This window comes from Chrysochloris asiatica, unplaced genomic scaffold (genome assembly GCF_000296735.1).
Source record: "Chrysochloris asiatica unplaced genomic scaffold, ChrAsi1.0 scaffold00002, whole genome shotgun sequence".
NCBI classification, from domain to species: Eukaryota; Metazoa; Chordata; class Mammalia; order Afrosoricida; family Chrysochloridae; genus Chrysochloris; species Chrysochloris asiatica.
In genome coordinates, this window is record NW_006408520.1 from 32,363,680 (window position 1) to 32,376,634 (window position 12,955).

The following is a 12,955-nucleotide window of genomic DNA, read 5'->3' on the forward strand; positions in this document are numbered from 1 at the left end:
GATTCTTCTTGTTCTGGAATGCTGATAATTCTTATGTTATTCCTCTTCATGTTGTCCAACATGAATCTTAGACCTTCTTCAAATTTTTTTATCCTTTTTTCTGTTTGCTCTTCTGTCTTAGTGGTATTGAGAGATTTGTCTTCCAGCTTACTGGTTGTGCCTTTGATCTCTTCAACTCTACTCCTTCGCCCTTTCAGAGTATTGTCTATTTGTGATATTATATTACTGATCGCTTGGACCTCTTTCTGTAGGTTTTGAATTGTTTCCAATGCTGTATCTATCTTATTTGATTGTTCCTATAGGGCTTTCCTGACTTCTTCCTTATTTTTCTCAACTCCATTGTAAAGTATTTTGAAACACTTTATAATGATTTTTCTGAATTCCTTCTCAGGCATTTCCAAGGCCTATCCTCCTTCCAGAATGAAGTCCAGGTCTACCTCTAGGTCATTTGTCTCAGACATTTTATCTTGTTTCTGGACAGTGCTGATATGGTCATCTGCTTTTCCGTCTTGGACATGTTTAGTGTTTATCTGTGGCCTTAATACTTAATTGAGTATGTGTTTTGGTATTTTTTATGCTTTCTGATTGCTTCCAGGTAGATGTGATCAGGGTGTGGGTTTCCCTTTTCACTCTTCTTATTGCTTAACTCAGAGTAACTTTCATATGTGTTGTCTGCCTCCCTGGTATATGGCAGTTGGTATTGGTTATTGCCTGGGTTTTAGTGTTTTATAGAGTGTGATTGTAGCTTGACTATATGGCAGCAGTTGCTGACTATTCTTGGGTAATAGTCAGCAACTATTACCCCAAAGAGTCCCCCAAAGGCAGAAGTTGGATCATAAAACAGCAAAACAGCACCAGCAAAAAAAACAACAACAACAAAACTAGACTGAATACTGCAGTCTGTAATCACAGAAAAGGTTGAGGGGAGAGAGAAGACAAAAAAAATTCTTTAGCCTAATATGAGTATGACTTTAATGTCCTCTCTTCAGGTTCTTGCTTTCAAAGCTGCCTGGGAGATTTGAAGATGCCACTGTTGGATGTTATGCTATACCTCAGGCTTTAATTTAATTTTCTGCCTGTTTTGTTTTTAAACTCTCTTTCCCACTCTACAGCCCTGTCTTGGCCTTTGCCGTATTTAAAGAAAAAAAAAAAAAGTTCAGTGCCAGCTCTTGGGCTGAGTATCTGTGCGCATGCATGGCAGAAGAACCTACCAGTGGTGAGCATCGGTGTTGTCCATTTGCTCAGCCACCCCCTCTGGTCACTAGAATGGAGGTGTGCAACAGTGGGGGCGCCAATGACCAGCTACCCAAAAAAAAACGAAATGAAAATCAGAACAAAGCAAAACCAACAAAGTGTATTGTCCACCTTTGCCCCAAGGTTCCCATGGCATTTTCTGCTCCCCTGCTTGGTGTCGCCATTTGTTCTCTCCCAAGATGTCAGCTCTGGGCCTCTGAGCCTAGAAGATTCAAAAGTACGCAATTTCTTACTTCAGCTTCAAGTTCCACTAGCTATAAGCCTTCAAACTTTAAAAATATTCTTAGCTATGTGGTTCCAAGTTTTGGCGCTCTGCCCTGGATCTGCTTTGCCTGGTATTCTGTGGTATGGCTGACAGCGAACTTCACTGCACTTCCACCCTAGCTTCCATCAAGCCCCTCCTTCTCTCCATATGGCTTTTGAAGAGCTTTCTCTCTCTTTTTTAATGGGTTCAACTTTGAAATCTAGAGAGACCTGGTTTTGTTGTTGTTAAGTACCATCAAGTTGCTCCAGACTCCTAGGGATGCTGTGTAGGGTTTCTGAGGTTTTACATCTTTGCATGAGCAGAAAGCCTCATCTTTCTCCCACTGAGCAGCTAGCTGTGGGCTCAAACTATCAAGCTTATAGTTTGTAGTACATTACTTATCGTACGGAGTCATAAAGATATGGACTATTATATAAATAAATTAAAGACCTAAAACATTAGGTATACACTAAACATTATTTACAAGAAACTGAATACAGACATGCACTATATAAACATCTATTTGGACAACATCCAATCACATAAACATCCATGGTCCCAACTCTTGTGTAAAACCTGTATTAAAATTTTTGAGGTAACAAATGAGCACTGCTTTATAACACATATTAAAACATTATTATTACTGTAATACTATGTCAAAAAAATCTTAGTGTGTCTGTTATTTAATTTTTATGCATAGAAGGGTACACTATATAGTGTATACTTAGACAAACATTTGAACTGCTTCAACTAAGTACAAATTCAACTTGAAGACAGATCTAGGGTTGGAACTTGTTCGTAATCTGGGGATGCCAATATATAATATGGTAGTCACACAATATCCAAATCATATAATGTCCTATTTCACAGAACTTATGGGCATTAAAAAGAAGCTCTGGTAGTGTAGTGGTTACGAGTCAGGCTGCTAACCTCAAGGTCAGCAGTTCAAAACTACCAGCCATTCCTCAAGAGAAAGATAAGGCTTTCTGCTCCTGTAAATATTTACAGCCTTGGATACCCTGTACAGGGTCGCTATGAATCGGAACCAACTCCACGATACACCACCACCATGAGAATTAAGCTACACATGACTATAAGTTGAAAACATTAGAAAATGTTTCTTAACAGATTCAGTTAGGATACACAGAAGATAAGCTATTACTGGTGTTTATAGTATACTATGTGTTCTTATTTGAGAACTGAAGTCTCATTTTTTTACTAAGAAAAATTTAGTTATACCCATTTTATATTTTACTTTGTAAGTTAATTTTATGCTTCGGTATCTAACCTGTCTCCCTTTTCTCTTTTGTATAGTTAATTTTTTTTTTTTTTTAAATTCTCCTTATTTCAAAGGAAAATCATGTTTAAAAGATTTAATCCTTGGATGCTGGAACCACTTTTAAAGTGTTATAGGCACATCTGTGTTACATTACACTGCAAAAGAATGTGGGTGCCTGTGTCCTATGGGCACTAGTGTGGCTGGTTTAGGATAACTTAATAGTTTGCATTTCCAGTTTCTTTTCAACATAAAAAACATCCTCTGATTATAAATGAAGGATTTAATTCTAGGGGTGGGATGTGTGGTCAGGCAAACACAAGTACAGTTTTGGTTTTACAGTTGTCCTCGTACTTCTTAAATATTAAGTTTTTATAGTAGACTTGACTTTGCATCCTTTTGAGCACCTCAGTATCCCTCTATTTGAAAAGCTGTCGAATAATGTAGACTTAGAACATAAAGAGAACACTACATCACGTGTGCTACATGTCTATCTTAGCTGTGAGTTATGTTGCAAGTAATTTGTTGATTAAGAAATGCTAATGTTTGTGAATGGTTTACTTTTGAAACTAAATTACAGCAGATTGGAATATATCCTGATGATAGCTTCATTCTCCAGCTCCTATATTTAATTATGGACTCTCAAGCGGGAGAGAAAAGGATGGAGTTACTGTTGGCATTCCATAGGGGGGGGTTGGGTTGCAGGTAGACATCATCTGGCATTGGTGACAGTGGAGAAAAAGTTGGAGAACTTCTGCACTACAGTAGTGGGCATATTCTCGACTCTTTCATCTTTGACAGATACCTTTCAGATGCCAGCATATTTCCACTTTCTCCCCCTAGTGAACTAGCAGAAGTCCCATCCCAAGTTTTTTTAAACTAATGACTTACAGAGTTTCATACTTCAATAAATCTTGTTAGTTGCCATTGAGGCAGCTCTGACGCATGGCTGCCCCAGGTCCAACAGAACTGATATTGCTCAATCCTGTACCCTCTTACTGGTCATTGATTGGTGTGGTCAAGTCCCTTGCTGCAGCCCCTCTCTGTATGGGGGTTTCAAAACTTTTATCTAAAAATTGAATGAAAAGATACTGGAATTTTTCAATGAATTTTTAGAAGACCTCCTCATTTGTCATGATACCAAGACTGATAAGCTCCTTATTCAATTTTGTACTTCCACTCCATTTAAAAGCCCCAAGTATATAATTTCAAAATAAAAGACAGCTAACATAGTGGTTACTAGTCAGGCTGCTAACCTCAAAGTCAGCAGTTTGAAACTACTAGCTGTTCCATAGGAAAAAGATGAGGCTTTCTGCTCCTGTAAAGAATTACAGCCTGGAAAATACTATGCAGGGTGGCTATGAGTCGGCACATAAAGTATTTTATAACCAACAATTTAAAATCTGTTATATATTATCAGAAAGTACTTATAATAACAAAGATACATTTTTATTTTTTAAGTTACTTTTAAACTCAGTGACACATTTAGCATAACTTTTATCTATGTCTGCATTTCTTCCTTGGTATGAAAAATAGCTTGTTCTACAACTGTTTTTTAAATATAAGATATAGTTTAATGTATGTGTCAACATAAATTTACATATTTCTTTTTTGTTTGTTTTTGTTGGGGGGTGCTGTACACAGAAGCACTCCGGAATATATAATAATTTAAACAACCAAAGGGCACATTCTGCAAGCCTGCCTCCTGGCCATCAGCACCCAGTGCCTCTCTTTCCATGAGTCCAGAGTACTCAGCTGCTCCCTCCATGTCTTCATTTCTTCCTCCATCTCTGGTGTTGCTGCTTCTCTGGATGAGGTCTGGGAACTCCACTTGTGTTCTTCTCTCTTGATGGTCCAAGGGTCCTTTGTTTCTGTACTGTAAGATTAACTACTCACTCCATTTTTGTTATAGAACTTCTACCTTTAAAGTTGTGACAGTCGCAGTTAGTCATGATAACAATTTCTCACTATTGAATCATAAGAATTTCATCCTCAGCTCTTTTCACCAGACCCACCTAGACAAGATGAAAACTATTCAGTGGGGACTCTACCTTCTCCCAAACATTCTTAAACTAAACTCCCTCTTGCAAACTTGTAAGCCAGTCGCTTCGTGCTTTTATTGCCCCTTCATTTTAGGTAGCTGGTGCCTAAGTTACCTGTCCCTATCTACCCTGTATACAGAGGGGTTAGGATTGATACTTGATGTGAAGACTCCTTCACTCTCAGTTGGTATTTTGAACTACTACATCCATAAGTATAGGTCAAGTTCATCAAAGTGTAGCGATTTACACTCATTTCCTTTACAAAAATTGTTTCTTTTTTTCAAATCTTCCTCTAGTCAAGTTCTGATTATCAAGCCATCGAGGCTAGATCAAACGAGTACTATCTGCAAGTTTGGGAGTTCTTGTGCATCTCCCCTCACTTCGTATCAGCTGGAGGCTTCAATCCCAGTTCTAGCCCTCTATAACTGTGTCCTTGTCCAGGGACTTAGGAGTCCTCAGGTCTCACTACAGTTCATACCAACCAGCCCTTCCTCTTCTCTCTCTCATCTCCAGGTGGTTGAATTCAACCTGTATCTTCATTGCTATCTTTCCCCCTCTTCCACTCACCAATAGCCCAACATGGTCTCCAGCAAGCTTACATGCCTGATCATGTGTTCCGTTTGAGTTTCAGTCTTGGAAGAGTGTGTCCAGAAGGGACTTGATTGCTAGCCTTGATGGCTTTACTGTAAACAACTTGCTTGTTCTTCTAGTAGCCAATCAGACTGCCATTTTTGGTTTGGATTTTTCCTGCTGATCTTTCTTTGAAGATGTATCTTTTATGGCTCTAGGTTCTACAACTTTTTGATAATACTATGTAATAATACTTTTGATTTATTTTTAGAACCTTCATTGTTCTTCTACCTGGATTTCTTAGATTGTATTTAATTTATAATAAGGAGATATTTTTGTTTTGTTTTTCCCATGTAAGGGGACTATCTGATATATTTGTTTTTGTTTGTTTTGTTTTTAATTTATGTGGTTTGTGTGTGTGTATTTTAATATTGAAGGTGTTTTTGTTTTATTTGACTCTTTTATTACTAAGTTATCATGAACTGGATCCTTGTAAAAGTCTGCTAGACAATTTGAAGAACAAAGTGATTATGGAATACCCAACATTGCATGTGGTATTGAAAGGATCCAATAACAATATGAAAGTTCTTCACCCAGGTAAGTGTAAGTTTGTTGTAATATAATGTACCTCTAATGCAGGGATAAGGAACTACTGGCCATTTAGTCTGGCCTTGTCAAGGAAACTGCAGCTCCAGCTATCACATTAGGGGTGAATTAATTAAATGTTTGGCCAAATAGAGCAGACTAATTTTTAAGTTGGTAATTTTTGTGTGGCCTGTGAAATGCTGTTAGAAATTCTGGCAATAAAAGGGTTTCCAATCCTACACTGGAGTCCGGGTGTAGTGCTACAAATCAGCACTTTTCAAACCCACCACCTGCTCCTTGGAAACCCTATACAGAGTCACTGGGTTGGAACCAATTTGAGGGCACTTAACAACAAGTCTTAAACAACAAATACCATTTTAAATGAATGAATCAGATCATCTCAGTATAAAAGGACATTCCTTTGTCTTAACTAGATTTCTGAGGGTTTGTTTTTTTTTAACCTACTATTCTTTAAGGAGCTCTGATAGCGTAGTGGTTATGAATCTGGCTGCGAACTACAAGGTCAGCAGTTTGAAACTACCAGCTGTTCCACGGGAGAAAGATGAAGCATTCTGCTCCCGTAAAGATTTACAGCCTCGGAAACCCTGTACAGGGTCGCTATGAGTCAGAACCGACTCCACGGCACATAAACAACAACAACAACAGTCTTTAAGTGATAGTCTTTGTCTGTGCTAAGATAAATTTACTTTCTAGTTAAATGAAACTCTTTCTTTAGAGGTTCATAAAACTGTGCATTACAAAATGTTTCTACTCTTCTACCTTATATAAAGTGATATTGTTGCAAGGAACATTATGCTTAAAATTTTGACTGCATTGCCTTGACCCTCTATCTGCTTTTCAAATTCCATGTGTTATCTTTTCCTTATTTTTATTTCTTTGGTCATATTCACTAGCATCTTAAAAAGTCTTTGTTGTTAAGTGCGGTCGAGTCAATTCTGACACATAGCGACCCTGTATAGAGTTTCCGAGGAGCAGCTGGTGAGCTTGAACTGCCGACTTTACAGTTAAACGGCTTTACAGTCTGGCGCATTAATCCACAGCACCACACCAGGACTCCAAAAGGTCTGTAAAAAAGGGAAATTTTGCCATTTTTGGTGAGTAGTAGAGTTGAGGAAAAGCAGTGTGTAAATGATCTGTGTATAAAATGAGTTACACATATTTGCAGCTACTAATTAAAGAAGACTAGGATAATGCACTGGACCCCAAGGTCGGCAAATCAGACTCACCAGCCACTCCTAGGAAACCCTTTATGGGATTGCTGTGAATCAGTACTGACTCAATAGCACTTAACAACAACAACAATTGTGTTTTGGAGCCCTGGTGTGGCACTATAGAATCAGCATTGAACTGCTAACCACAAGGGTGGCAGTTGAAAACCACCAGACACTTCTTAGAAACCCTATACAAGTCAAAACTGACTTGATGGCACTTACCAATAATTCATTGAGTTTGAGGCACTATAGGGTTAAACACTAGGCTGATAACCACAAGGTTGGCAATTCAAACCCATCACCATTGGCTGCAAGGGGGAAGGATGAGGCTGTCTGCTCTCATAAAGATTTACAGCCTTGGAAGCCTAACCGATTGACTCTGCGGCAGTGGGTTTGGTTTGGGTTTTAATCATATTACTGAGTGCAGTATCTTATAGAATGAATACAATTCAGCAATTGCTGTAAAAAAGGAAGAGGGGTTATCCAGCTTAATTCAAATACTGAACATTATTTGAAATACATCATTCAGGTTTTTTAGTTACACAAGGATTACAGGCTATAGCAGTAACTTACATATATTCTTGAGTGTATAGTTTTTACAACTTGAAAGTACTCATTTTTATTTTCTCAAAGTAAATTAGAAATTTCACTTTTAATGAGCAGTTTTCACTGTTTTAAAAGCTGTTTAAAGCCTTACTTCTTCCTTAATAGAACTCACATAGCTCTCTTTCTAACTGTTGGTTTCAGGGAAATTTGTTTAGTAATATGAGTTACTAGCCAGGGCAAACATTGTCTGTTTAAATAAACACAGCACACACAGCTCCTCTTTTACCTTGTTTAGGACTGCACGTTGAAGTACGGCTTCCTGAAATGAAGCAAAAAGAAAAGTCTACTTTGGTAGTGTACTTGGAACCTTATTAAGTAAAACATGACATTTTCTAGTGGATCTATGCTGCGTGGGTAGATGACTTACGTAAGGAAGCACAGGTGACTGGTGCTTTCAGTACACAGGATCATAGAGCTGTTGTAGCAAAGAACTAACAAGTGTCTGGAAAGATTTTAGGGCTATGCTAGTGTTGCCACATCATGAGGATAACATGTCCTAAATTTAATGCCAGGTCTTCCTTGTACATGCTTATCATTATGTAGACACTTCACAACATTGAATGTTCTGTGCTGTGGTCCCTTGATTCAGGAAGCAGGTAAATAAAAACAGGGCAATTTCTCTGGAAAGCCTTGAAATTTCTTCCCTCTCCCGAGGCAAAAAATGTTAGGTTTTGATCCCACATTCATAGTAAAGTGTCTCTCTTGCCTTTTGGGGGAAAAAATCAGGTTCTCGGCTGAGACTCTGTAGTTTGTATATTTGTTGGTGGTTAGTGTTTGTTTTGGCTGTAACCTCTGCCATTGAGTTGGTTCCGACTCATAGTGTCCTATAGGACAGAGTAGAACTGCTTGTTCGAGTTTCCAAGGCTGTGAATCTGTATGGGAACAGAGAGCCTCATCCTCCTTCCCCTGTGCAGCTGCTGCATTTGAACTGGCAATCTTACAGTTACCAACCCATTGCATCACCATGGTTCCATGGTTTGATTGCCATAGTTTACTTTGTTAAAAAATCAGCCTGTGTTGGGAGACTCCCAGTCCTCCCTTTTCCCCCGCCACTTCGTGGAGTCCTCATGGGGCCAGGTACTGAGGGAAGCCTCTCTGTATCCCACCCATCACTGCTCTCCCCCACCCCACTGCTCAGGGGACCCCAGGTTGGGCACAGACATCCATAAATACCTCGAGGGGGTGGGGTTCCAACTGTTCAGTTTTTTTTTTGGAGCTGGAAGAGGGGGCACATCCTCCGGGTCCTTCACAGAAAGTGGTCTGGGGTGCCCCGACTCATACTTCCATACCAGTCTCCACCACTATCATCAGTGCTGAGTTCACATCCCTGGAAGCATTGGGATAAATTCAGGTCACAGCTGCATCATGGTTTGCCACATGTCATAGAAAAGCACTTCTCTGACGACTGACCTCTCCTTCAGAAGCATGCAATCTTAATGTACAGTGACAAGAAATTGTTATTTTATGATCTTTTCATTAAAAGCTTGATTGAAAGTAAAAACAAAACAAAACAAAATAAGCCTGTGTTGATGGACAGTAAGCAAGTTTTGTTTGATTTTTATTTCTTAAGGAATGAAGAACGTTGCCCCGTAAAGAGTAAGCGTCAAGGTTTGTTGTTGCTGTTGAGTACCACTGAGTCAGTTCCTCCTCATTAACAACCCGGTATAGATTTTCCAAGGTGCAGCTGAATGAAAACCATTCAGTGGGGACTCTACCTTTCCAACCTCACTCTGAAACTAAACTCTCTCTTGAAAACTTACAAGCCACTTCATGTCTTTATAGCCTTCCCCATTTTAGGCAGCCAATGTCTAAGTTGCCCTGTTGCCCATCCCTATCAACCCTATGTACTGAGGGAATAGGCAGCTTGATCCTTGATGTCAAGACTCCTTCTCTCTCAGTTGGTATTTTGAGCAACTACATCCTTAAGCAAAGGTCAAGTTCATCAATTTATACTTGTTTCCTGATCTTCCTCTAGTCGAGTTCTGATCATCAAGCCATCCAAGGTCAAAGGGGTACTATCTGCAAGTTTGGGCATGCTTGCATATCTCCCTTCACTTCTTTTCAGCTGGACACTTCACTCTCAGCTATAGCCCCAGTGACTAGGCAGTGACTGGTTTTGCAATAGTAGATGGCCAGGTCTGTATTCTGAGGTGCCTCTGAGTGGAGTCAAACCTTTTGGTTAGCAGCCAAGTGTGTTAACTATTTGCACCACCAAGAGACTAGCTACATAATAGTTTACTAGAGGAGTCTCTCAGGTTCCCAGTTTTCAGATACGGGGAATAAAACTAAAACAGAAACAGCGATTTGCAATCATATTGATTGAACAGGCACCTATTGGGTGCTTATACTGTGCTATCCTCTGGGAAGAGACTTAAAGAGGAAGAATATAGTCTCTACCCTCAAGGAACTCAGTATAGTGAGTGAATCTGCTGACTTGCTCATTGGAAGCAAGGCAAGAACTTTGACTCCAGTTCTGCTCTGATTCTTCTTTCTGATGAAGAAAAGAGATGGCAATTAGTCTTCTGTCAGCCCACACTTACTCAACATACATGCACTGACCCTCAATTGCAAGTATGAAAAAATGAAATCATGGAAAAATGTATTCCGACCACAATCGGCCAAGCCTGTCTGATCAGGGTGATCTATTCAGTGCTGCGAGTATGGGATCATAACCACACCATGAAGTGACCGCTCCTGAGTCTTCCAGAGTCAGAAAGGATGTTACCTCACAAAGCATAATTGCCACTTTCAGACATGGTTTCTCTATTTATTGTGGCCAGAACTGTATATCCTGGCTGCCTGGGGACATGACATGGCTTGTCAACCCCCATGAACAGTGCTGCTGCTATGTATCAGAAGGGAGGGGAGCAGGGCAAAAACAGAACAGGCTAAACAGAAACAGTATAAACACTTGACTGTATGTTTACTTCTTTTTCAGTGAAAAGTGAATCTACCAAAAACTTTGGCAGTGAAAACTGAGTATTTCTTCTGGAAGGAGGTGAAAATTCCCAGAAAATTGAAGAGGAATAGGCACTGGCTGGCTGTTGGAAGATTGGGGAAGTATCAGTGGGTTGCTTGGAATTTTTTGTTTGTCTGAAAGTAGTAAACCTAAAAGAAAAATGTTAAAAAAAAAAAGCATTTTCTAGCCTCTTCAATTAACTTGCAAGACCCTTCTTCATATAAGAACCCTTTCTTACACCTGATCAGTAGAGGGCTCATTCGGTGGGCTGCAGGTTTTTATTAATTTCCTGCCAGATAAGATCATCTGTGTTGGCTACAAAGTTGGCATTCTTTTTAGTGGAGCCACACTAAACAGGACAGCCATGTGAAGAGGACGACTGATCCTTAGCAGTTGTCCATTCTTGCATTTGAGATTTCTGTATAACCATTCCCTCCTGAAACAGCTGATGAGTACTGGTAACACCCAGTTACAACGTGTTTGTCAATACTTCATAAATACTGGTAACAGTAATGGCTGATAGTCACTTAAGAAAATCATGGGCTTCAAATTGCTGCTTGAACCTCAGTGCTAAGGAATTTGGGCTTGTATTTTGTTCACAAAGTGAGTTCTGTGCCTTTCATTCCATTTCCACTCCACTCTGATTACCACCACACAGGGGGTTGTGATGCCCAGTTTTTTTTAACTATCTAACAAAACTAAAGGAAAAAACATTTGGAATTCTTCAATTTGTTACTCTAATGTATATTTGTGTATTTATGTATATACATGGTTTAATTTATGCCTTATGGCTGCTCTGTTTGCATTGTGATCTCACATATTGAAATTAAAGTTTCCTAATTTTATTGGAATTTACAGAGTTATGAAATCACAATGTGACTATAAAAGAGTAAAAGATTATTACATCTGTATTGCATCTGTGTATTTAATGGTTAAGAAACAATGACAAAATTGGACATTAAAGAAATCTATTCTTAGTTGACAATTGGAATAAGTTTTAAACCAAAAAAACCAGAGGCATTAATTAAAGAAACCTGCAAGATTAGAAATATGAATAGATAAAGTCTATAAGATGCTTAATAGAACAGAAATATACATTACTAGGGGTAAACGCTGAATAGGAAAATCCAAAAGACAGCAATGAAAATAATTCTTAATATAAAAGTAATAGTGGAAATGTGATTCTTAAAAAATAAGGCCTGATTTCATGATGTGTGTGTGAGGGAGTGTCAAAAAGTTAGTTGAAAAATTCCATTATCTTTTAATTCCATTTTCCCATGAACTTTATGAAGTTCGTGTGTGTGTGTGTGTGTGTGTTAACCAAAACAAAATCCACTGTCATCAATTCAATTGCAACTCATTGTGACCCTATATAGGATTTCCAAAACTGAATCTTTAGGGGAGCAAACAACCTCATAATTTTCCCATGGAGCCCACTGGTGGATTTGAATCGCCAGCCTTGTGGTTAGTTATTGTTGTTGTTAAGTACCGTCGAGTCAGTTCTGACTCAGCATGACCCTGTAGTCCACTGCTTATCCTACAGCACCACCAGGGCTCTGTGTGTGTATGTGTGTACATACATAGTCTAAAGCAACTTCAGGAATCCTCTTCCTGTTATGGAAAAGAATTTGTGTAGAATGATGCTATTCACAGTATTACTGGATAGAGAAATTAATGGGATCTCAAGGGATTCCAACTTAATCTAAAAGTAAAATTTGCCTGGATGAAACAGTCAAGAAATAGAATGAAGTTGAATTAAATGTGTCATAGAGTTGTTATTGGGAAAAGTGGGATAAAGTACACAAAAAGAGCATGTGATCTAAATATCAGGGTGGAGAGGAATTTCCTGACAGTAAAATCTGTTATGATGTAGTCTTGTTTCCAAGAAAACGAGTTCCATTCCTTTTAGAATTTAAATTGAAAACTGGACAAAAACCAAAGGATTTATCTTGTTCTTTCCCCTGCCCAATAAGGTAGGGAAAAACAATACATGATAATAATATATCTTGCTGTCTCTGTTTTCCAGAATTGTATCAGAGTTTTCAGTTATAGATGACTATTACTTCGGAAAGAATTTAAATCGCAGTTTCCTTAAACTATCAGCTCATTTGATGAATATGCACACTAATTCCCATAGGATTTATAATAAACATGTGTTTTAGTGAATAACCATGTCACAGACTAGGT

At 38.7% G+C, this 12,955-nt stretch overlaps 1 protein-coding gene across 1 annotated transcript in view; it reads left to right on the forward strand.

Moving 5' to 3' along the window:
- Positions 1-10,828, forward strand: part of ZNHIT6 (zinc finger, HIT-type containing 6) — a 102,679-nt gene extending 91,851 nt beyond the window's left edge. Inside the window, exons 9-10 of the mRNA XM_006831074.1 lie at positions 5,859-5,983; positions 10,748-10,828. Of these exons, the coding sequence (XP_006831137.1) occupies positions 5,859-5,983; positions 10,748-10,788 (166 nt within the window). The 3' untranslated portion in view covers positions 10,789-10,828. The remainder of the gene's footprint in view (positions 1-5,858; positions 5,984-10,747) is intronic.
- Positions 10,829-12,955: the final 2,127 nt, after the last annotated feature.